This window comes from Eucalyptus grandis, chromosome 4, assembly GCF_016545825.1.
Source record: "Eucalyptus grandis isolate ANBG69807.140 chromosome 4, ASM1654582v1, whole genome shotgun sequence".
Taxonomy (NCBI): Eukaryota; Viridiplantae; Streptophyta; class Magnoliopsida; order Myrtales; family Myrtaceae; genus Eucalyptus; species Eucalyptus grandis.
In genome coordinates, this window is record NC_052615.1 from 34,796,805 (window position 1) to 34,821,284 (window position 24,480).

The 24,480-nt window shown below is 41.7% G+C and overlaps 3 protein-coding genes across 5 annotated transcripts; 1 reads left to right on the forward strand and 2 right to left on the reverse strand.

Annotated features, from left to right (window-relative positions):
* Positions 1-431: 431 nt before the first annotated feature.
* Positions 432-9,114, reverse strand: LOC104442047 (uncharacterized protein At1g32220, chloroplastic). 2 transcript variants are annotated; one of them, XM_010055339.3, is made up of 7 exons: positions 8,830-9,114; positions 7,907-7,994; positions 7,713-7,801; positions 2,702-2,757; positions 1,729-1,875; positions 1,429-1,554; positions 432-992 (listed from the first exon to the last, which is right to left on the reverse strand). In XM_010055339.3, the coding sequence occupies exons 1-7, from the start codon at positions 8,928-8,930 to the stop codon at positions 712-714; spliced, it is 888 nt and encodes a 295-aa protein (XP_010053641.2). In that variant the 5' UTR covers positions 8,931-9,114; the 3' UTR covers positions 432-711. The 2 variants fall into 2 exon arrangements, with proteins under 2 accessions (XP_010053641.2, XP_010053640.2); XM_010055338.3 differs by having other exon boundaries at positions 7,907-8,000.
* Positions 9,115-16,100: 6,986 nt separating this feature from the next.
* On the forward strand, positions 16,101-21,269 carry LOC104442048 (cellulose synthase-like protein D3). Of its 2 annotated transcripts, none has more exons than XM_010055341.3 (4): positions 16,101-16,318; positions 17,159-18,005; positions 18,476-19,283; positions 19,358-21,269. In XM_010055341.3, exons 2-4 carry the CDS (start codon positions 17,221-17,223, stop codon positions 21,113-21,115), a joined length of 3,351 nt encoding a protein of 1,116 aa, XP_010053643.2. In that variant the 5' UTR covers positions 16,101-16,318; positions 17,159-17,220; the 3' UTR covers positions 21,116-21,269. The 2 variants fall into 2 exon arrangements, with proteins under 2 accessions (XP_010053643.2, XP_010053642.2); XM_010055340.3 differs by having other exon boundaries at positions 16,102-16,318; positions 17,201-18,005.
* Positions 21,270-21,542: 273 nt separating this feature from the next.
* Positions 21,543-23,928, reverse strand: LOC104442050 (probable xyloglucan endotransglucosylase/hydrolase protein 30). The gene is made up of 4 exons (XM_010055342.2): positions 23,628-23,928; positions 23,315-23,415; positions 22,790-22,998; positions 21,543-22,280 (listed from the first exon to the last, which is right to left on the reverse strand). Exons 1-4 carry the CDS (start codon positions 23,863-23,865, stop codon positions 21,761-21,763), a joined length of 1,068 nt encoding a protein of 355 aa, XP_010053644.2. The 5' UTR covers positions 23,866-23,928; the 3' UTR covers positions 21,543-21,760.
* Positions 23,929-24,480: the final 552 nt, after the last annotated feature.

Below are 24,480 nucleotides of genomic sequence, written 5' to 3' on the forward strand. Positions count from 1 at the left end.
AAATAATTCATTTGACATGACCCGCGCACCTACTTTTGCTTGCTGGGGGAAGGTGCGGTTTTGATTGGATGTAAGAATTGGTGGTACCTCGTCAGTTGTCAAATATCTGATGATGGAATCTGGAAAGAGAAAGATGCATAGGGCTTTTATCGTTTCGAGAAGGGATGGGTGCATCAACTCTGCTTAAACTTGAAGCTAACGCTCTTCTTGTCCAATAACAGCGATATTTGGTTCGACAGGGCTCCGAACTGGAATCAATTGAACCGGAAGTTTCTCATTATTGAGAGACAAGCACATCTTCGCGAGGGAAATCTTGACCAAAAGATGTTTAAAACAGCTTGCTATCTTGTATTGATGACTTGGGTTGCCAAATATACCAGATCTCTCGAATGCTCACTAACAGTAACACGTCCTCCTGCTAACAGTGGATATCTAATGCACAAAAAAGCAGGTTATCGGGTTCATGACTATCAGATACAAACTTTTACCATGCATTGCGCCGGGGTCAAGAGCTTCATACACTGATAATATTTAAAAGAACCATGTGTTTAAACCTTTACCCCACTAACCCGCATAGAAAAAAGAGGTCAGAGAAAACCTGTGCCTGCATTGTAAATTTATTGGAAACCAGTATACCGAACCCACCACAGTATGGCCTCCGCTTTAGGCGATGCTTTGTCTATGGGACCTGCCCCTGTACTCCATGAGACTTCACACTTTAACTTTTGCTGCAGCTTCCTTAATTTGTTCAATTGTGAAGATTCCGAAGACATCGTCATCACTTACAGCATTGATTACCGCTAGCGCTACGTCATCGACACTAACTGGTGGAGCCAAAAAAATATCTGATGCTGGGAGAGAGCTTAGAGGTTTGGTAAAGTTTTCCACAGCCTGCAAAATTCTCTCCAATGGTTCGCCAATAAAGTCAAGAGGAATCTCTATGCCGTCTATCCTCCTTTTTCCATATATGAAACCCGGTCTCAAGACAACACCTGAAGCAAAGGAAATATTCACATCAGTCTGTTGCAGCTGATAGCCATGATCAAATTAATAATTCATCCTGACCACTCTTCTTTAAACTTAATAAAGGGCTGTTCATCATTAGCTTCCCCACAGATTTAATGAAAAGTTGCTGTAAGATTCTCCATAATTGAGTTTTAGTTAGGGAAATGCATCATTGTAAAAAGAAGCTGTAGCCCAAGATTAGGGCAATGCCTACATATATGAATTCCTTAGGGGCTCTTCTTTGCTTTTTACTTCTCTTATTTCAACGGTAATTCCAAGGATACTGTTCACCAGACTTGTATGGGTAACGTTTACTAGGCCATAATCAAAACACATAGTTGATTTTGTCAAGGACAATTTAGTTAGTAATACTATGTCCATCCGTGTGACAAATATCCCTGTAGAAGACACGTCTCAGATTACCTGCGTTTGGATACTTGGAGAGGACTTCTGATTCGGCTTTTCTCTTTCCAGTGAAGTATCCAGAAGAAAGAAGAAAAGGTGGCAAGTTGTAGTCATGGACGGAGATGAGGACAAATTTCGGAACACCTGTAAGGATTAAAAGGAGAGAATATCATGTCAAATTTCAAATCAGAGGATGCGCTGCAGGGCATCAAGGGTCCTCATCCATCATATCTCTTTCGGGAAACTAGAGCCAGTTCCTAAAGCCAAGACTAGCGTGATTAACTGATGAACTAAGTAGCGTCGTCTAAAACTTCTCACCAAAATCCTTTGCAGCATTCACAGCGACAACGTTGGCCTCCCCGTTGATCCTCTGCATCTGCTCTTCACTACCAAAACCACCAAGGGTCGAAACCACAGCAGTTGCCCCAACTAAAACTTCATCCCAGTTGGCGTAGAAAACATCTCCTACAGGGAGATACATTAAGTAATTATTAATTGAGAGTAAGCTACTGAGCATGTGACATTCTCCTCCTTGTGTGCACGAGTGCCATATAATAAGCGCACGAGGTAACAGCTCCATAGCCACTTAGAGAGCCAATCATCAACATCTAGTAGAAGCCTACACAGTCTATTCCAAGATAATAGCCATAGGGATGCACAGAATGCAAGAAAACTCTGCATCATTGCATCAACTCAAGCCAGCAGCAGCCTTGGAACTTGAGCACAGCCTGATTCTCAGAACTTTCAACCATAATTTGCAGTAAAATTCAGTTTTAGTATTCCTATGTCCATAATATCATTCTGAGAATCACCTAGAAGACAAAAGTTAACATAATTTCTTTTGGCCAAGAAGACGAAACAATGACAACATTTTAAGGAAGCATAAGGAAGAATTACTGTAAAGCAAATAACTGGAAATTCGTAAGACAAGAATAATGCACAAGAATTTATATCTTCCTAGATAGACTGATGTGTTGCTCAAAATTGTATAACTTTCAAGACCTGCTAACTGAACAACTACAGCATATATTAAGATCTATCAGAAATTTCATTGCAACCTCCAAGATTTCTTTCAAGGGAAAAGGAGGGAAAGAAATACATTTCCTTTGAAGCAAGAAGGCCAAATAAGAAAAAAAAAATTGGCATAATCACTCAACAAAGCTAACTTTAAATGAAGAACTGTTCAAGCATTCTGAGATGAGTTACTAATAGAAGTTCGCCTTCACTGTGATAAAGCATCTAAAACTCATACTTGAATTAAAGTTCAAACAAGGGAGACCAAAAGACATGCCTGAAGCCCATGTAACCTGATCAACCCAAGAACCTGGGTAAGTAGGTCGTCCGGACCTGCAAAAGTAAATATATATATATGTTAGAAGTATAAAGGATAAAGTGGTTTTAGGACCTTTAGGCTTATTTTGATGTATATATTGAACTTTATTAAATAATATAAGACACTTTTCTCTTTCACATGGCATCAGAGCAAGGTTCTTAAACTTAGTCGACCGAGCAACCACTTCCCGCTGTTGATCACTCGCCGGAATAGGTTACCGGCGCCGTGACTTGTGTCTGAATCCGTCTTCTTCTCGCGCATCTCTTTCTCTCTCTCTCTCTCTCTCTCCCCCCTTCGCGCGGTCGCGTGCAACCTCTCTCGCGCAACCCTCTTGCGTGGCATCGCGCCATGGTCTGTTATCTCCTTGGCTTTTCTCACTTGGCCCCCACAAAGCTATGCAATAGAATTATCTGGCTTTTTGGATCTATTTGCATGGCTATGTGAGATCTTCTCAGCTTCCTCAGCCACTTTGCTTTGGCCAAGTTAGGATTTCATGACTTTTTTTAATCTATTGAATTGTTGAGGCTGAATTGTTGGAAGGAAAGTATCATGGAAACTTTCTTATTATTATTTGAGAATGGATGATTCTTTGGGAAGTAAAGTTGAGGGTGATCATGGGAAGAATAATTCTGTTACTGAGGTGATTTCCTCTTTGTCTAATCGGATTATCAATTAGAAGCTTGAAGGTAGTTCTAATTTCTATCAATGGAAGAAAATTGTGAAACTTACTTTGACAAACAGAAATCAGCATCGACACTTAATTGAGTCTAAACCCACAAATGATGCAACTTGGAATGATATTGATGCACGTATTCTTGGTCAGATGTTAAACTCCATGGAGAGTAATGTTGCTGATGTAGTAACTTATATTGACACGATTAGAGAAATGTGGGAGTATTTAGACATATTATATTCTGGTCAAAATAACCAGTTGCGAATTTATGAACTATCGCAGGAGTTTAACTAATTTGAAAGGAAGGGATATTCTATTACGCAATACTTTGTTGATTCTAAGAGAATGTATAAGGAGTTAAATGATGTTCTCCCTATTTCAACCAATGGAACTTCAGAGAGAACAATTAGCTGTAATGGGAATTTTAGGAGGTCGTGGCCTTGAATATGAAGCTATTAGATCACAAATTCTTGGAGGAGAGACTATTGCATCACTCACAAATACATTTGCTCTGGTCTTCGAGTATCTCGTGAATCTTCTCAAGGTATATTTATAGTGTCCTAGTCTCGAACTAGTAGTGGAAGTAGGAGTGATGGAGGAAACCGTGGAGGATATTATGGACGTGGGGGAGGTCGAGGTATGAGAATGGGGAGAGGCCAAAGTCAACAGAATAATAATGAATAATCTCACGTTTCTTCTAATACCTCAAGGGCCACATGGACTTATCATTATTGTGGCAAATCTAGTCATATTCAAAAATTTTGTTATAAGCTACATGGAAGACCAGGGTAGCATCAATAGTTTGCGAAGATTACATCCGGTGCTAACTCTTCTCCACAGTCTTTTGAAGGCAAGGTAGTTATTATGTTTGAGGAGGAATTTGCTTGATATAACCAGTTTCAGATAGGTCATGCCACCGCATGCCTTTCAGTTACTTCTTGTCCTTGGATCATTGATTTAGGGGCTTCTGATCACATGTCAAGTCTTTAAGGTATATTTTCCTCTATTACTCCATCTTCATCCACAATTACCTTAGCCAAAGGATCATCTACACACATTAAGGGGGTTGACACTGTTCATTCAACTCCTTCATTGTCATTGTCTTCAATGCTTTATCTTTCACAGTTTTCATTTAACGTCAATCAATAAATTAACCAAGAAGTTTCAGTATTTGATGACATTCCAATGTGATTCTTGTGTTTTTCAAGATATGGTTATGAAAAGAACGATTGGTAGAGGATGAGGCAAGGGAGGTTGTATGTGCTTGAAGATGTTCCCTTAATTGCTTGCTCCAATGTTGCAAATCTACATCATATTCATTGTTGTCTTGGTCATCCTTTTTAGCATAGTCTTCAGAAGTTAGATTCTAATTTTCGATCTCTTTCTAATTTAGAATGTGAATCATGCCAACTCGCCAAATTATATCGTATTAGTTGTCTGCCTCAAGTCATTAAAACCAACAGAGTCTCCCTTTTTGTTAGTTCATTCAAATATTTGGGGTCCGTGTCATATGGTTTCCAATTTGGGTTTCCAATGTTTTTTCACTTTCATTGATGATCATTGCAAAGTCACTTGATTATATCAAATGAAAAATCATTTGGAATTATTTTTTATATTTCGTGCATTTATATCTGAAATTTATACTTAATTTGGTGTGTGTTAAAGTTTTGCATTTTGATAATGCTAAGGAATAACGCCCTTTTCTGAGTTTATGACTCAACATGAAATAATCCATAAATCATCCTGTCCTGATATATCACAACATAATGGTGTTGCTAAAAAGAAAAATAAATATTTATTAGAAATTACCAGATCTATGTTACTTGAAATGAAGGTCCCCAAAATGTTTTTGTTTGATGCTATTCTAATCGCATGTTGTCTCGTTAATCGCATGCCTTCTTCAATTTGTGAGTGGCATTCCATTTTCTATTTTGTTTCCAAATGAGTTATTGTTTGTCTTACCACTTTGAATTTTTGGTTGTGTTTGTTTTATTCACGATCATCAACCTAGAATATCAAAACTTGATCCCAGGGCCATCAAGTGTATGTTTATGGGTTATTCATGTACTCAAAAGGGATATCACTCTTATTCTCCATCATTAAGAAAATACTTTATAACTGCTGATGCTTCCTTCTATGAATCCACTCCTTATCATGATATTCCAATTACTTTCTCTGAATTGGATGAAGACTAATACGTGATCACTATTCGATCAACTGCTCCAACTATTTCAACATTATCTCCACGAGTTCCACCTCCTCTCTAAGTTTTTACTTGGTGTGTAGTTACTGCTCTCCCCTACCTCTTATCACTACTACGTCATTTTCTACTCCAGATTTGGCCTTAGCTGACCCTCCTCCCTCCTCCTGCATCTGATCTAGATCTTCTTATTGCTCATTGCAAAGGTACATGTGTTTGTACTCAATATTTTATTGCAAACTTTATCTCATACTCTTTTACCTATTGTTGAACAATATCCCATCCCTAAGTCTGTAGCTAAGGCAATTACAAAAATCTGACTGGAAGACAATAATGAAAGAAAAATTAAAGGCTCTTCAAATTAATCAAACTTGAGATTTGGTACCTCTTCCTCTAGGCAAAATTGCTATTGGCTATCGGGTATATGCTATGAAAGTCAATCCTAATGGTTCTCTTACTTGTTTAAAAGTAAGGTTTGTTGCCAAAGGGTATGCTCATGTATATGGGATTAACTATTAGATACTTTTTCTCTTGTTGCCAAACTTAGTTCTGTTCGAATTTGATCAGTCTTACTACCACATATAACCGGCCCTTGTTTTAGCTTGATGTTAAGAATGTTTTCTTACATGATACTCTTAATGAGGAAGTTTACGTGGAGCAACCTACAAGGTTTGTTGCTTAGGAAGAGTTTGGAAACTAGTTTGCAAATTAAAAAAATCTTTATATGATTTGAAGCAATCCCAACAACAATGATTTGGAAGATTTTCTAAGGCTATGCTTTCTTTTGGATTGTCTAGATGTTGAAATGATCACTTTTTCTTTTATAAATAGTCAGGAAGAAGCAAATTGTTCTTAATTGTGTACATTGATGATATTATCATCACAGGAAATGACTTGGTTGGTACAATTGAACTAAAGATCTATCTTCAGCAACAATTTCAAACTAAAGACTTAGGAAAGTTGAAGTATTTTGTAGGAATTGAAGTTGCACAATCACAAAAAGGTATTGTTTTGTCACAACGAAAATATGTCATAGATTTGCTTACTGAAACAACTACGTTGGGATCACAGTCTCTTGATTTGTCCATGGAACAAGGGGTTAAACTAGCTACTGAGGAAGAAGGGCTTCTTAATAATCCTAAGAGATAAAGAAGACGGGTAGGTAAGCTGAATTATCTCACAGTTACTTGTCCAAATATTGCATTTCTAGTTAGTGTGGTAAGCCAATTTTTGTCTTTTCCTCGTATATCTCACTGGGATGCAGTTGTTTGGATATTAAAATACTTCAAGAAAACTTTCGATAAAAGAATTGTTTACCAAAATCACGATCATAGCAGAGTTGAAGGATTTTCTGATACTAATTGGATAGAATCTCTAGATGACAGAGGTCGACCATTGGCTATTACACCTTGATTGGAGGAAATCTAATTTTATGGAAGAGTAAGAAATAGAGTATTGTTGCCTATTCTAGTGCTAAATCAGAATATAGAGCAATGGCACAAATGACATGTATGGATCTAGCAATTATTGACTGAGTTAAGCTTTAAAGCTCAGTATCCATGATTCCATGGTGTGATAATAAAGCTACAGTGTATATAGCTTCCAACCCCATTTTTCATGAGAGAACATAACATTAAGGTTGATTGTCATTTAATTCGAAAGAAGTTGTAGAGTAGATTGATCCTTCTCGACCACATTCAAATTGGTGAACAACTTGCAGATGTTTTTACTAAACCTCTACGCAAGGGGAGGATAGATTATCTTTGTAACAAGCGGGGCATGATTAAGATTTATGCTCCAGGTTGAGGGGAAGTGTTAGAAGTATAATGGGTAAAGCAGTCTTTAGGACCTTTAGGGCTTATTTTGATATATATATTGAATTTTATTGAATAATACAAGACACTTTTCCCTTTCACAATATATACACTTCAAAGTAGGTTCTATAGGAAAACAATCAGCTCCACCAAATTAAGACAACAAATGTCTTGACAAGATAATTGACTCTTAATCTGTCATTGGCCGATTATTAGAATTGGGAACTGCTCATCAGCAGATCCATATATAGTTTTCCCACTTTTATAGAATAGTTATCTCACCTGCTCAAGCTAACGACCTCTATCCCCTTGGATACAGCAGCCTTACAAATTGCAGAGCCAACAAATCCGCTGCCTCCTAGAACTACAACCTACCAATAGAAGATTCACCATGATAATGCCATTGTTATATGTAGGCAACAAGAGCACAAGCTAACGACTTATAAAATGTAGGTTCAAGTCTGACGAGTTCATACCCGTTCAGTCTTCACATCAGCCACAACATCTATTGTAGCAGATTTTGAGTCATCGCTTACACCAGCTTCTGCATAGCTGCAGTTTACTCTAAACCTGCAAAACCCATAGTCATAGTCAACATATAAGTACCATTACTTCGAGTCTCAATCAGTGGAAAATAGCTGAAGGAAGTATGTCTGAGAAATGGAAAAAGATGATACACCAACATAAGGCATGGCATGATGCATAACAGATGTAGACACTGCGGTCTAGACTCTGGAGGCCGCACTAATGCATAGCAAAAGTAGATATGAAGATTCATTCTACTGTACAACTGAAGGAAACAATGACTGTCCACGGTCCCAGTGGAAAAAACTGCTAGGGCCATTAAAACTCCTTTTCATAATGCCAAACCAGCTCGACCCAGCTTATCGCCTCAGAAAGTTTGTCTTAAATGTCACGAACTCGGGACAAGACACTGCGCCATTTCATAGTGCTGGTAGGAATTACTGCTAGGAATGCTCACAACACTCCCTCGGATATCCTCCCCCGACTATCCTTGCTCGAATTCCTTGTTCGATCGAAACCATAAATTGAAAGAGGCGCCCGTTGCCTTCCCCGTCACAAATTTGATTTGAACAGCACCTCAAACAATCAAAAAGCTCCCATTTTGATATACACAGCTCTCAATTAGTTCCCCCCCGCCTCAACCCCTTCGAATTTCGCGTTTTGGAGCAGAGGTGACCAAGCTCTCTCTCTCTCTCTCTCTCTCCATCAAACATGAAAACAGCCACAGTCAATGCAACAAGACCCCGAAAATGCCTTATCAGTACACCTGATCGCACTGAATAGAGCGCGAGAGTACTGCACAGAAGATAACCCGAGCGAATTCGAAAATTCCAGAGCGAAAAAACGAAAGTTCGCGAGAAAGGGGAGAGCTCACCGGGTTCTGGGAACGGAGACGGAGCGAGCCGGGAAGGAAGCGCGGGCGACGGAGGAGGGCGGGGGCCTGGAAATGGCGGCTAACGAAGAGAACGACGCCATTTCTCCTCTGCAACCTGGTGGCCGACGAGGAGGAGGACTAGGACCACACGATTCTCGAGACCCCCCTGCCAACGACGACGATGTCGAAGAAGAAGAAGAAGAAGAAGAGAGACGGGATTTGGAAATGGAGGAGACTTGCCGTCTGTCTGATTCTTTTTGTGTCCTTTGCTGAATTTGTGACGAGCGATGGACGTAAAACAATTTTCGTGAAAATTGAGGAGGGGAAACGTTCAGCCACTCGGGCGTTGGGCTTTCGGAACCTCCGACGGTCGGCCCATTTTTTTATTCAATAATTAGGGTGCGTTGGGTAATGTTTCTGTTTAAAAATTGTTTTAACAAAAATAAAAAAAAGTGTTTCTTTTTTTTAATAATTTTTGAACAAAAACGCGTTTGAAAATCCGTTTTAGAAATATAAAAAGAACATAAACACGTTTGGTAAGTTTGTATAATTTTTTTATTTCTTTTAATTTTTTAATATTTTTATTTTTATTTTCTATTTTCTTTCTTATTTTTCTTATTTATTTTTTCTTTTTTTCTTTTTTTTTCTTTTTCCTTTTTCCTTTTTCCTTCTTTTGGCCGATTGGCGCCGCTGCCGCCGCCCTCGCCCGGCCACGGCGAGGCTCGCATCGTTGGGCGAGCTCAACCTCGCCGGATTTGGGCGAGATCGAGCTCGCCCGGCCAGCGCGAGGTCGGCCTCGCCGCCGTGCCGACGGTGACCCGAGCCACACCGTCGTCTCCCTCCACCGCACGGCGACCACGCTCGACGCCTCCTCGCCGCCACCGCACGGCGACCGCCCTCCGCCTCACGCCCGATCGACGCATCCGCGGGTCTCGAGCCTTCGTTCGCCACCGCCGCATCGATCTCACCGCGCCATGACCCACGACTTTGAGATCCACTCGATCGTCCGACCCCGCGCCGCCCACGACTCGGCCAGGTCGTCCTCGCGCTCGCTCGTAGACGTCCGCCGCTCAGACCCCACGGCCGAGCCCCGCACCCGCAATGCTGCCGTCGCCGCCCGAAGAACCCGCGACCTAGCTACATCACCCGCTCACGGTGGAGACGCTTGCGGCGGCCGGCTTCGGTCTGGGAGAGGTCAACGGTGGAGAAGTCGGATGGTCTCGAGACGAGAGGCGGGTGTCGGCGCCGGAGAGTGGGAGGCGCCTGAGAAGACGACGGTGGAGACACTTGCAAGAGGAGAGGGTCGCAGGAGAACACCATTTTGTTTCTTTTTTGTTCCTCAAATATGTTTGAAATAAGAAACAAGAATTTTTTTTTTATTTCGTTCCCTTTTTGTTTAACAAAAAAGAAAAAAAAGCAAACGCACCCAAATGCGTTTTACATTTTTTGTTCCCGTAAACAAAAATAGAAATTTCGTTCCGAGAATGTAAATAACAGCCCAAAACGCACGGTTTCGAAGACTTTCGTAGCGTAAGCACCAAAATTTTTTTTTTTTTTTAAATCTCTAATTATATAGAATTTTGCTAATATAATATTTTTTGAATTATTGTGATAAAAAAAAAATTGCGTGAGTCACAAATTCTTGAAAGAGTGGATCTCATAATAATTTATAATTATTTATTATTTGATTTTTTTAAAATATAATATTATTTTCTTAGTAGATTAAAAAATTGTTACTCAATCATTTTAAATATATTATGATCCAAATATCCTTAATTTTTTTCATATCACCAAAAATCCTAAACTTATTTACGGTAACAAAAAAATTTGAGAAATTTGTATTGCAGTGGATATGATTTGGATTTTATTTTTTTGTAGTACTAACCCTCATCTAATTATCCGAGCCAAATGTATATTCAATCCTCATTTTCAGTGCAAATCAAAAAAATAAAATTAATTTTCGGTCTTTTCAAAAAGTACGAATCACTTCATTCTCCTGAAAAAAATGGATTCGAATTTAATTTTCAATATTAATTCTTCAGTCACGAGAACTGCACGTGACTTTCTCAATTTGCATTTCGAGATGCGTCCGGGCCTTGTCCCATCTGTACCAAGCACCTAAGGACGAGGAAGAATCGATGCTGGCAAACGACCACACATCGCTTTGTTCTATCAAATACATCCGCTTGGGGACAGGCCATGTTATTGTTCACGTGCACTAGAAGACAATCACTAGTTGAAGACAGCCACTCGTTAGTTAGTTGACGATGTTCGAGCTTTTCTCCAAGAGATTGTCGATGAACGACCAAGTGGGCCTATGGAATGAGTGCCTCCAAACCCAATGGGCTCGAAACATTGTAGGCCCATGGAAAAAAGCATTCACATTCAATGGTGGAAACACTCGTCCTTTTTTTTAATAGCCGGTAGATTAGGAATATGCCCTAGAGAATTAGGGAGTGTTTTGGCAAATTTTTGTTTCTGTTCTCCGGAACACAAATTTTGTTTTTTTATTTCATGGAATAAAAAAAAAACAGAAATGCGTTTATTTACACTTTTGTTATCAGGAACAAAAAAATTATTTTTTTATTTCCGAGAACAGAAACAAGAAGTAAAAAAAACTTGTTTCTTGCTCCCAATAACAATTTCAAGAAACATTTCTTTTTTTTTCTCCTTTTTCTTTTTCTTTTTTCTTTAGCTGGCAACCTCGCCGAAATGTTGTTGGCCCTCGACAAGGCTTGACCTCGTGCAAATTCGACGAGGCCGAGCTTGTCCAGCCATCAACAAGGCTCGGCCTTGCCGAGCCACTACCAAGTCGGCGTTGCCTAGTGGTGGCCCGACGAGGTCAAGCTTGCCTAGCCAAGGCGAGGCTGACCTCACGCTGGCCAACGAGGCTCGGCCTTGCCTTGGCTGAGCAAGCTCGAGCTCAGCCTCGTTGGGGGTTGGCGAGCCTCGCCTTAGCTGGGCGAAGCCACTGGCCCTCGTTGGCCGGTTGTTGTCGACCATGGCCGAGGCTAACGATCGCCCAAAATGAAGAAAGAAAAAAAAAGAAAAAGAAAAATATTAAAAAATTAAAAGAAACAAAAAATTATATAAGTTTACCAAACGTATTTCGTTCATTTTCTATTCTAGGAATAAATTTTTGTGTAATTACCAAACATGTTCTTCATTCAAAATTGATCTCCGGAATGTAAATAGTTTTTATAATTGTTCCTAGAACAATTTTTGAACAGAATCACCACTCGCAATGGCTGCGATGGTTAGAGTTTTCTCCCCCACTAAGGAGGGAGAGGTTCGAAACCTCGTGTCCCCATTGCGTGACTCACCCGCGGCTAGATTTGTGGTGGCGCCCGCCGCCTCAAGTTTATCCCGCCAAAAGGTTGTACGAGGGTTTCCTGTGTCATAAAAAAAAAAAAAACATTTTTGAATAGAAACGTTACTAAATACATCCTTAGTTTATCGATAAAAACAAATAAGATCGCAATTTCAATTAAACTATAGCTTTTATCTTGATTTGGTGAGAAATTGATATTGTTATTAAGGCTCCATTAATTTTATGGAAAATGAATTATTTGAAAAGAATTTTTCAAAAATTGGTCACTTCTATTGTTTATAAAAATGAAAATGATTGCAAAATATTTTTATTGTTTATGAAAATATTTAAATACAAATTATTGTTCATAATGAAAATACTTTTGACTGATTAATTATTTCGAACAATACAATAATTTAGTAGTTCATAAAATATTTTCTAAATCATTATTTTTTTTTTAAGCAAACGGAATCTAAGTTCACTGAAATAAGGAAGCTTAACTCAATGAAAAATAAAAGCTTGAGAAACACAAGTAGTTACTTGCCCTTTAACAATGCAGTGAACATGGAAGGAATAAGGGAAAATTACACAATTGATCCTTCAACTTTGGCCTATTGTGCAATGCGATTCATGAATTTTCAATTTGTTCAATTTGACCCTAAACTTTAGTTAAATCTGCAATGTCATCTCTCAATTTTTAAATAAGGATATGTTTACTAGAATTCTTAAAACTTATCATGAAAGTGCAATCAAATCCAAAATTTACTAAATTTATTAAATTGGTTTAATCGAGTCCTTTTATTAACTTTGTCTAATTTGACTAGCAAAAATTATTGACATGTTTTTTTTTTAATATTTTCTCTCTTATGTGGTGATGACGGGGCTAAATCATGAAGTACAAGATTAAAATGACGTCATTTTGATCTCAATATGATTTTTAATACTAATTTTATTTAAATTAAGTTTTATGAATATGCTAATTAAAAAAAAAAAAAGTTAGGCAAGTAGGGCTGTAGGCCCTTGCTGCCATTATCCCACCATAGTCGGGACAGGTCAGGGCCCCCTGCCCATTGTCCCCTTGGTAGCCGGCCCTCAAGGCAATGGTGGGATTGTAGCGGCGTTCTCCTTATTTATTTATTTAAAAAATAATTTAAATTATATTTGTACAAAAATAATAAGTCACATCAACATATTTCATTAGTCAAATTAGAATGACTTGATTGAATTAATTTGATAAGTTTTAGGACTTAACTATACTTTTTATAAGTTTTATGACTTAATTGAACTTTCATGATAAGTTTTGAGACTTCTAATGAAATGTCCCTTTTTAAGTCATTCAATTTGATCCTTGAAACTTTGATATATATTTAAGTTAGAATTTTTATGGAAGAATAATATTGGACATTTTCACATGGTCTAGGATTATTTACAAAAAAACTTAGAGACTATATTAAACGAAATGAAAATTCAATGAGGACATTGAACTTTAGATTAAAGTTAAAAAATCACATTAAACAAATCAAAAATTCATAAAATCACATTATATATTAAGCCAAACTTTAGATACCATTTGCAAATTATTCCAAGGAACAAAGGTCCACGACTTCAAATCGGGCTAGTCTACGAGCTGTATGGTTATTGATTCGGTTTGTTTTTTCAGTTTAACTTTTTAGTTTTTCATTTCTTGGATCTCCATAACAAAGGGGGACAAAAATGAACAAAAAAAAAGGTTTCAAGTGGCCTTTAAAACGACTCTCATGCTTTTGCATTTTACTCTCTTGAAGAAGAAGGAGGAGAACTCTTCTTAGTTGTAATGACTCGGTCTTACGAGAGCATGAGTGATTTTCGAGGCTAGAGAGGGCTCGGACAAGGTGCAGCTCCGACTTTAAGATGGCGTGGGGCCAAGAATTAACCGAATCTCACATTGCATGTGTAGGGTGAGGTGAAATGCCTTATATGTAATGCCACTTATCCTAACTTGCAATGAGGCCCACTTGAGGTGCCTTGCCGTGCTAGAGCGACAAAGTCGTGAGGGCGAGTGTTGCTCTGAGGCAGTAGGACGCAAAGCAAACAATATGAGCATGGAGGCCCTTGTACCCCAAAGGAGGCCTTTTCTTGGGGGAAGCTCAAAGGACCAAAATCATGTGGGTTTTGGCTCAAAACGGACAATATTGTTGTAAGTGGGGTTGGGCTTAACAGCTTATGCTTTGACTCCACAGAATCTCAATGTCATTCTCCATCTCTCTCTCAGCGGAACGAAATTTACCTTACTGCAGTTGCTTTGCCCGCCAGACCATCAATCTATATATGGCCTTCACGGTCTCCACAGCTCTGATTTAGGTAAGGCGTTACTAGGTACATTTTCACGAGCGCCAGTTTTCGGATTCGGTGAGTTGAATATGTAATTGCAGGAAGTGGTTTGATTCCGCTTCTTTTCATCGGAGAGATTTGGGGTGTTCACGCTTGTTTCCTCTAGAGGAAAGTGGTGAGAGAAGTGAAATCGATCTTCTTGTTCCTTTTTGAGCAGATGTTTTCCGTGTCAAAGCTTGTAATCTGGGAAAAATGAGCTTCTGGTCCGTCTTAGAAAGAAGAAGAGTAACTCAGAACTAGGATTCAGGGTGATGTATATAGACTAGTCGAGAATTTCACAGGAAGTCCCCGTGCCAGTCGTAGTTGCGAGTTAGTCCATGTCAGAGGATGGGGTCACTCGGACTGGATGCTGAGGAAATGTGTTAGGTGGGTTCGCGGTAGGTATTGGTTCCGAAAGGAACGTCAAGACAAGATTTTCCAATAGGTGCATACAAGAAACTTCAATAGTCATGGATTTTGGACGCTTTTTCTTGTCTTCTTTAAATAGAAGTCGACATTCTGTGTTGATGTATCTGATATACTTTGTGAACCTTTACTCTGATACTGTGAGTTAGATGAGGGCCTTTTGTTGGGGCCAAGTTGATAAAAATGAACTAAAGTGAATTTAGTTGACCAGATCAGCAGAGTTTGACTGCAATGACTCCTCATTTAGGGATTGGATTTACTTATCCACAGGGATTGTGATTCATGTTTAACTCCATAAGCTCGGAAAGAATGGAGGAGATCACTCGGACAACAAAAAGGAACGAAGATTTTTCTGAAACGACCTTCAGATTTTTAGTATTTTGAATAAGTCGAACTTTAGTTTACATAACAAACAGGGAAAATATGAACCGTGATGCAGTTCAATTGACTATAACCAAGACATTTATGCCGAATGGACATTTCCACTTGTTCCGGTTATTGGGTAAGTCCATCGGATCAATTGTTGGTTTTTGATATCAGAATCAATTCTCAATGAGCAATTGTTCTACTAGATAAATAAATGGAACTAAAAAACTCTCACATTGGGGTCAATGCCCAGTTGGGGATCTCCAATTTCCGGGTGCAAATTATTTATTTTGAAACTGATTACTCCTACTTACCTCAAAACAATGGACCATGACTCAGTGATCCCATTTCCGATATGTGTCTCTAGGTTTTCTTTTCATGTCGATAATTCATACTTAACTTAAAGTGGCAATGGTGGGAAGACAAGATGATGCACTTTCGAATCACCATGCATGTGATTAATTAATGGAACTAAAGATCAGCGCATCTCAAATCCTCTCAAATCCGGAGAAAGCGTGCTCCGCGTCCTCCAGAATCCAAAGCAAACGGATCGATTGTCGTCAACGCAACGGTCCTTTTCTTTTTTCTCAAGACGAACAGAGAGAAAGCCAAGACGAGACAAAAGAGGAGCACGAAAAGTCAAAAGGCTGAATTTATTAAAAGCCGAAAGTCGCAATCAAAAGACCGGAACATTAATTTCCACGCGAGAAATTTGAATAAAAGAAGAAGCCGACAGTAGTGTCTCTTTCTTTATCGTCTCTCCTCCCTCCCTTCAAATTTCGAAATTCAAAAGAGCTCCTTCATCCACCAACGTTCGACATTGTCCCCCCTTCTCTTTTCTTGGTCGTTGTTAAAACGACCCCATTTCTCTCTCCGCTCGCTGCAGAGCTTCGCTTTCTTGTTTCTTCTTCTTCTTCTTCTTCTTCCACGCGATGTTGTTCAGCTCGAGCCAGGGGTAGCGCTCGGTCCGGGTCGTTAGCCCTCCGAGTTTTCAGCTGCTGCTGCTTTCACTTCAGCGGGTGTTGCTCTGAGCTGAGGGTAAGCTTTTCGCGAGCTCGTTTCTCCTTTTCCATTTGGGTGTGGGCCGAGGTTCTCGTGCTTACTGCTTGGTGGGTGTGCGTCTCGTCGTTGACGGCGTGCCCCTCCGTAGTTCTTACTGTTTTTAGCAATACTCTTGTTGATGGTGATCTCGAGTGAAAAACGACCGCTTTGTTGGTCGTTTTCGACGCGATATCTCGACGAGCTGTGGAAGAATATCTTCCCTTCTCGTAATTCAGCGAGATGATGAGAAAAAAGAGAAGCTTTATTAGGAATGGTTTGAATTCGAAGCCACGACACGATGCGATGTTGTCACTCTGTACTGATTAGTGCTGATGCTTGTAATATTGTCGCAACTCGGGGCGCCGCTCCGTAGTTCTTACTGTTTTAGCATACTCTTGTTGATTGGGATCTCGAGTGAAAAGCGACTGCTTTGTTGGTCGTTGTTCGACGCGATATCGCGTCGAGCTGTGGAAGAATGCTTCCCTTCCTGTAATTCAGCGAGATGATGAGAAAAAAGAGAAGCTCGGAATGGTTCAATTCAAGACGAGCATGTTGTCATTGAACTGAAAAAATTGTCAAACTCGGGAAAACTCGAGAAAAGCTGACTGTTTCGTTTGTCTGTCGTTCGACGTGGTATCATGACGAGCTGTGGAAGAATATCTTAGGAATTTAGTAGTTCGAATTGGAAGCCACACAACTCGATGCAAAATTGTCACTTTGAACTGATTAGTGCTGAGGTTTGTAGTTTATTTCTGGTAATTCAATGATGTTGTTCTCTGCATAAGATGCTCTGCTCGCAAGAGGTCACTTTCTAAATCATTATAAGACTCTGTTCAGGAGTGCCAGGGGCTCTTTTAACATTTCCTGGTGCAATTCCAGGCTCTTGTAGTGGGACCAAGATGGATACCGGAGTTCACATGAGAAGAATGAGCACGCCCGGGATCCGACAAGTGAATAACTCCAGGGACGATACTGACAGCGTGGTCAGCAGCGCCGAGTTCGCTAGCTACACGGTCCACATACCCCCCACGCCGGAGTACCAACCGATGTACATGTCGATTGAGACTTCGAATGCCGAGAAAGTCGAGGACCTGTACGCGTCGAACTCGCTCTTCACAGGAGGGTACAACCGCGCCACCCGCTCCTTTCTGAAGGAGAAGATGACCGACTCTGTGTCGAACCACCCTCAGATGGCAGGCATGAATGGGTCGATGTGCGAAATTCCCGGGTGTGATGCGAAGATCATGAGGGACGAGCGAGGAGAAGACATCGTCCCCTGCGACTGTGACTTCAAGATATGCAGGGACTGTTTCAGGGACGCGGTGAGAGGGGGAGATGTGATTTGCTTGGGGTGCAAGGAGCCTTACAAGGGGCTGGACATGGCCGAGCCTGAGATGAATGATGGGCGGCGGGTATCTTCTGGCGGGATGTCGAAGAGGGAGCGGAGGATGTCCATGATCAAATCGAGGATGTCACTGAAGAGGTCGGAAATGGACGACTTCGACCATAGGAACTGGCTCTTCGAAACCAAGGGGAGCTACGGATATGGGAACGCGATGTGGCCTAAAGAGGACGTCGATGGAGATGACGATGGATTCGGTAACCCTCAAGTGCTCCATGACAAAAAGTGGAGGCCCCTTACTCGCAAGGTCAATGTCTCCCCAAAAATCCTTAGTCCCTACAGGTACATTCTCTTGTGCCTCTGTTCTGCTCAAGTTTGCTTCTTTAGCTGAAATTTTTCAATGGGTGATGTTCCAAAATATATGGTCATGTTAACAGAGGGAAATGAAAGCATTTGTGATCTGACACTTTGTCAAAGTACGTTGTAGCAGTTACTGTAATTGGTGAATAGTTTGCATAATGACCTTATTTGTATTTAGTACTATCGCCGTTATCTTTCTGTAAAAAGGTTATCTTTCTGGTAATGTGATTCTTAGTCCAGCATGTTGCTGCTTCTGAAGTTGTTAGTTGCCTAAATTTGGATTAGTAGTACATTTCTGATTGAATTTTACCATGGTTGACATGCCATATCGCTCAAATGGGATCATATTTTCTTCAAAGTTTAGAAGACCTTAAGCTATGCTTTAAGGCCTTCTTTTTGCTGCCGAGTTGGCAAGCATTCTCATCGGCCTATCGTGAAATTTCTTCCTTCAGGCTCTTGATTTTCCTCCGAATTATTGCTCTGGCACTACTTTTGATGTGGCGGATTAAGCATCCTAATGAAGATGCAATGTGGTTGTGGGCGATGTCTGTGGTTTGCGAGATATGGTTTGGATTCTCATGGCTACTCGACCAACTTCCGAAACTCTGTCCTATTAATCGCACTACTGACCTTGGTGCTCTGAAGATGAAGTTTGAAACTCATTCTCCTACCAACCCTACTGGAAAATGTGACCTCCCGGGTATCGATATCTTCGTGTCCACCGCTGATCCGGAGAAGGAACCACCTCTTGTCACTGCAAACACCATTCTGTCTATATTGGCAGCTGACTATCCTGTTGAGAAGCTCGCATGTTATGTGTCCGATGATGGAGGCGCACTCTTAACCTTCGAGGCAATGGCAGAAGCTGCAAGCTTTGCCAATCTGTGGGTCCCATTTTGCCGTAAGCATCGAATTGAACCCAGGAATCCAGAATCTTACTTCAGTCTAAAGAGAGATCCCTACAAAGACAAGGTCCGACAGGATTTTGTTAGGGATCGTAGGCGGGTTAAGCGTGAGTATGATGAATTTAAGGTTCGGATCAATGGCCTTTCCAATTCGATACGACGACGTTCTGATGCTTACAATGCTTGCGAGGAGATAAAAGCTGCGAAGCTGCAGAACAAAAATGAATCCGGTGAAGGAGTGGAGAGTTTGAAGATTCCTAAAGCTACTTGGATGGCTGATGGAACTCACTGGCCAGGCACCTGGACTGGTCCTGCAGCTGAACACTCACGGGGTGATCATGCAAGCGTCATACAGGTATGACTTGGCTAATAAAAGGTTCCGCGTGCTTCAGATTGATTTGTTCACAATCTTAACCGTATGAATTGCAGGTAATGCTGAAACCTCCAAGTGACGAACCATTGAGAGGTACAGAATCAACATCACCTATTGATCTAGCTGAAGTTGACATTCGTCTTCCCATGCTGGTCTATATATCTCGTGAAAAGCGTCCTGGTTATGATCACAACAAGAAAGCCGGGGCTATGAATGCACTTGTTCGAGCCTCAGCCATTATGTCTAATGGCCCCTTCATTCTAAACCTAGACTGCGACCATTACATATACAATTCCCAAGCAATGAGAGAAGGCATGTGTTTCATGATGGACCGAGGCGGAGATCGCATCTGTTATGTTCAGTTCCCACAGAGGTTTGAAGGAATAGACCCATCTGATCGATATGCCAATCACAACACCGTCTTTTTTGATGTCAACATGCGTGCTCTTGATGGTTTACAAGGTCCGGTTTATGTTGGAACTGGATGCCTCTTTCGTCGGACTGCTTTATATGGCTTTGACCCACCTCGAGTCAAAGAACATGGGGGCTGTTTTAGCCAGATCTTCAAGCGACATCGATCAGCTGCCACTGTTGCTTCTACCCCTGAAGTTTCCCTTGTCGAAAATCGCTTTCTTGGTATGGGAGATTCTAGCCAGGAAGAAGTGAATCTTCTCCCTAATAAGTTTGGAAATTCAGTCCTCTTTGTCGAATCTATTCACATAGCTGAATTTCAAGGTCGGCCGCTCGCTGATGACCCATCTGTCAAAAATGGGCGGCCACCCGGTGCTCTTACTATTCCTCGGCAGCTTCTCGATGCACCGACTGTTGCTGAGGCAATAAGTGTCATCTCATGCTGGTATGAAGATAAAACTGAATGGGGCCAACGAATTGGCTGGATATACGGGTCTGTCACAGAAGATGTGGTCACAGGATATAGAATGCACAACCGAGGATGGAGATCTATTTATTGTGTCACCAAGAGGGATGCTTTCCGTGGGACTGCGCCTATTAATCTCACTGATCGGCTCCACCAGGTTCTTCGATGGGCCACTGGTTCTGTGGAAATATTCTTTTCCCGTAATAATGCACTTCTAGCCAGCAGAAGGATGAAGTTTTTGCAAAGGATTGCTTATATGAACGTTGGACTCTACCCTTTCACTTCCATTTTCCTAGTTGTCTATTGCTTTCTTCCAGCATTATCCCTCTTCTCTGGTCAGTTCATAGTTCAGTCCCTTGATGTTACTTTTCTGACATATCTCCTGGCAATCACTGTTACCCTTTGCATCCTGGCAATGCTCGAGATTAAATGGTCTGGGATCGAATTGGAAGAATGGTGGAGAAACGAGCAATTCTGGTTGATCGGAGGGACGAGTGCTCATCTTGCTGCCGTGATACAAGGATTGCTGAAGGTGATTGCTGGGATCGAGATCTCCTTCACCCTGACATCAAAATCAGCCGGTGATGAGAACGACGACGAGTTCGCGGAGCTCTACTTATTCAAATGGACATCACTGATGATACTTCCGATCACAATCATGCTGACCAACTTGATCGCGATCGCAGTGGCAGTCTGTCGGACGATATACAGCATCATACCTCAGTGGAGCCGACTGATGGGAGGTGTGTTCTTCAGCTTCTGGGTCCTCGTTCATCTCTATCCTTTCGCCAAAGGGCTCATGGGGAAGAGAGGGAGGACGCCAACGATCGTGTACGTTTGGTCAGGCCTCATAGCCATCACCATTTCTCTCCTTTGGGTGTCTATCAAACCTCCAGCAGGTAACAATCAAATTGGAGGACCCTTTCAGCTGTGGTAGTAGTTCAAGTCATCTTGGATTACTTTTGATGTCCCTACGTTGACGATGGTACATGCTCGTTACTTGGTGTAGTTATTCTTGTTTTGAGTTCGAACCTTAAGTCTATCTTTTGGAAAGGTTTCCAGCATTTATGTCAGCAGCCATTTCCATTTCACGCTTTCATGTTGCAATATAGAGCAAAAAACACTGAACCAAAATAGCCAATGGGATCTATTGCGTCTCTCCCTGCAGACACCATGAATAGCCGAATCCTTAGGATCGAAAATTACAAGGAAAATATAAATTGGATCTTATGGGTCTCACGTAAGAAACTCAGGGGTATGTGATTGGATTGCAACTTACAAGAACATGTAACCTTACAAAGAAGGTGCAAAATGCATGAATGTTTGGTAAGGATCCCAATTAATTTAGCTGGAGAACAGCCATATTGGGACTAACATCGCTCAATTAGAATATATTCCCTCCAACTAGAGGCAAATCGAAATCTATCTTTGGAGATTATTTAATCGAGGCAACCGTACACATATCCACACAAAGAATGAAAAGAATATATTCACGGACCAAACTATATCATCCCCTCAATTATTCCACAAATTTCTATAAGAGAGTGAAGCCAATTTACATATATGATTATTGTATGACCCATCACATAGAGGCCTGATTATCCGAGACTGACGCAGCTGGGATCCGCTCCCTCCGCCTTGACCGGCGCTTGTGGCTGCCGCCAAACTTGAGCCTCCCAGTGTCCTTGAACCGTGCCTTCTCCGATGGGATGATCATGCACTCTGGCGGTGGGACAGGGTACCGCAGAGTGTCGTAGCAGTAGGAGTAGTACATGTACCGCTCGCGGAACCGGCGCATGGCGCGGCGCTGGGACGACGTGATGGTGGCGAAGTCCCTGGCCTCAAGCTGGGCATCCTTCGCATGGCAGCCCGAGGCCGGGAGTTGCCGGATTGGGTCGGCCATGCAGCCCTCGAGGACGAGGTCCTTGAACTCAGCCACAAATGGTGCGTACTTGTAATTGACTTTGTATCGGCCACCGGAGGTCGCCCAGTCGGAGGCGTCCCAAATGGTGGCGTAGAGGGACATGGGCTTCGATGGGAAGTCACCACCCATTGCCTCACTTTTCACTATCTCTCTAATGGGCACTTCATCCACATAAAATCTGTCAAAAGGAGAAAAGTTACACCGAATTGTTTATTAATAACGAGAGATAATTACAAGATTAGGGAAGATATCATGTGTTATCTTTGGCATGAAAGCTAGGATTGTGCATATACACACAAGCATGAAAATTCTCCAAACGTGTAGCTTGTTTGCCAGCTAGGGAATATCTAATTGTGGGAATAATTTAGGCAGAGTGCAGAAAAGTTGGGCGGCAATTCCTGTCAAAGGAATTTATCGGAAAACTACGTGCGGGACGTTCTCTAAAGTAAGCCTAAGCTACGATATTAATTAGTACCTGTGGCCCATCTCTCCTTAATGGTAAAAAATTCGATCTTTTCACTGCCACGAAAACTTGAACACGGTGGTCCTAGAAAGTATAGAGCTTTCCCATTTTCTGACAGAACCTCAGACGTTGGAACAGCTTCGCCGCTGGCCCGATTCGAGCCGTCAAGAGAAAAAAATTTCTACGTTTCTTTTAAAAGGGAGCGTAGGTGGAGAGAGACTCACATGATCTTGTTGGCGGTCCAGAGGATGCTGTAGCGATGGTATTCCTTGGTGGGATCGAACCAGAGCGTGTACCGCTCTTCCCTCCCGCGGCTCGTGCTCCCGTTCCCGTAGACGTTGGTCTGAAACCTCCATGGCTTGCCCCTTATGTTGCCCAGGAACTCTATGTCCAGCTCGTCGTGCGTCTTCTCGAACACGTCGCCGTTCGACGTCTGCACACACGCACGCGCACACGCAATCAATCAACGCGTAAACGCGCGCACGGTCTAATAAGGAAGGCGTAGATTAGGAGAACCCGCGAAGGTAATTGAGCCCGATTAATTTTGTTTATTAGTGCCTCATTAATGGCGGAGATGATTCGGCGAAGAGGAGTTTCCATTTCCGTTTTCGGTGACACGCTCCCGTTGATTACGTGCGATTCGGAACGACGCGTTTCTGAATTTTCGTTCCTCCGGTCCCCCCTGAAATCCCGGATTCGTCCCCGGAAAAATAGATGATCCGAAGACGAAAGAATCGAACGGAACTCACATAGAAAGCGACGACAACGCCGGCGGTGTAGTCGGACGGCAACTTGATCTTCGCGCTGAAGAACCCATGTTGATACATATCGGAAGAAATGAACCCGGATCCTGAAAACATTAAAAAAAGAAAACGAAAAAAAAACCAATGAGAAAACGAGGAGGAGGACGATGAGTTTGATTATCACTATTGTAGGCGAAGTCAACGAGATCATCGCATGATCATGAAGATATTTTAACCCCGCATGTCGATGAGCATGTCGCATGTGCGCTCCGTGACTCCACAGAGACACAGAGAGGCAAACAGGCGGAGAGACACGCACCGGTGAAGCGGTCCAGGAGGATGCGGACGCCGTCGCCGGCGGGGGAGCGGACGACGTTGCCGTCGCCGAAGAGAGGCCGGTAGCCCTCGTCGAAGGAGATGGGGGTGACGTCGAAGGCGGCATCGGACGTGGAAAGGAAGCAGAAGAAGATGAAGATGGAGAGGAGGGAGAGAGAAAAATAGGAAGGTGGTTGGTAGAGAGAGAAGCGACGGGAATGAGGAGGAGGATGACGATCCATGGCTTTTGTCTTTGAGACTTTTTCTCTCTCTCTCTCCTCCGTCCGCGGCCTTTGCTTTCTATCGAAGCGTTCGGCCTGGTTTTTATATGGACGCCCATGCCAGCACGCACAGCTGGAATTTTTCCAATTCATAGGATGGCGGATTTGAATATTTTTTGGTTCAGCAGGTAGGTTTCGGCCGTCGTTGCATATGACGGAAATGCCCTCGTTTAATCAGGACTTATTAAGATTTCAATTCGGTCACCTACTAAATCATGCGCAATAATACTCCATGATGGAAAAGGTACATGGCTCTTGAACTATTATAGTTAGGCGTGACATCAACTTGGCTCATGTTTAATTCCTATTCACATCAAGAGACTAAATATATATCAGAATTCACATGAAAAGTCTTTTATATTTGTGAATCGGGAAACAATATCAATTTGGAAAATATAGGTTGATGCAATGTTGAAAAAAGCAAGCATCACCCGTTAGCAAAAATAATAGAACTTGTGCTGATCTCATTATCCTAAGTGTCATATGACAGGTGAATATATTTCAAAATGGCATGAACTTTTTTAGTCCTAAGCTCTCTTTTTTTCCCTTCTTTCCTCTTCCCTTCATTCAATTCCA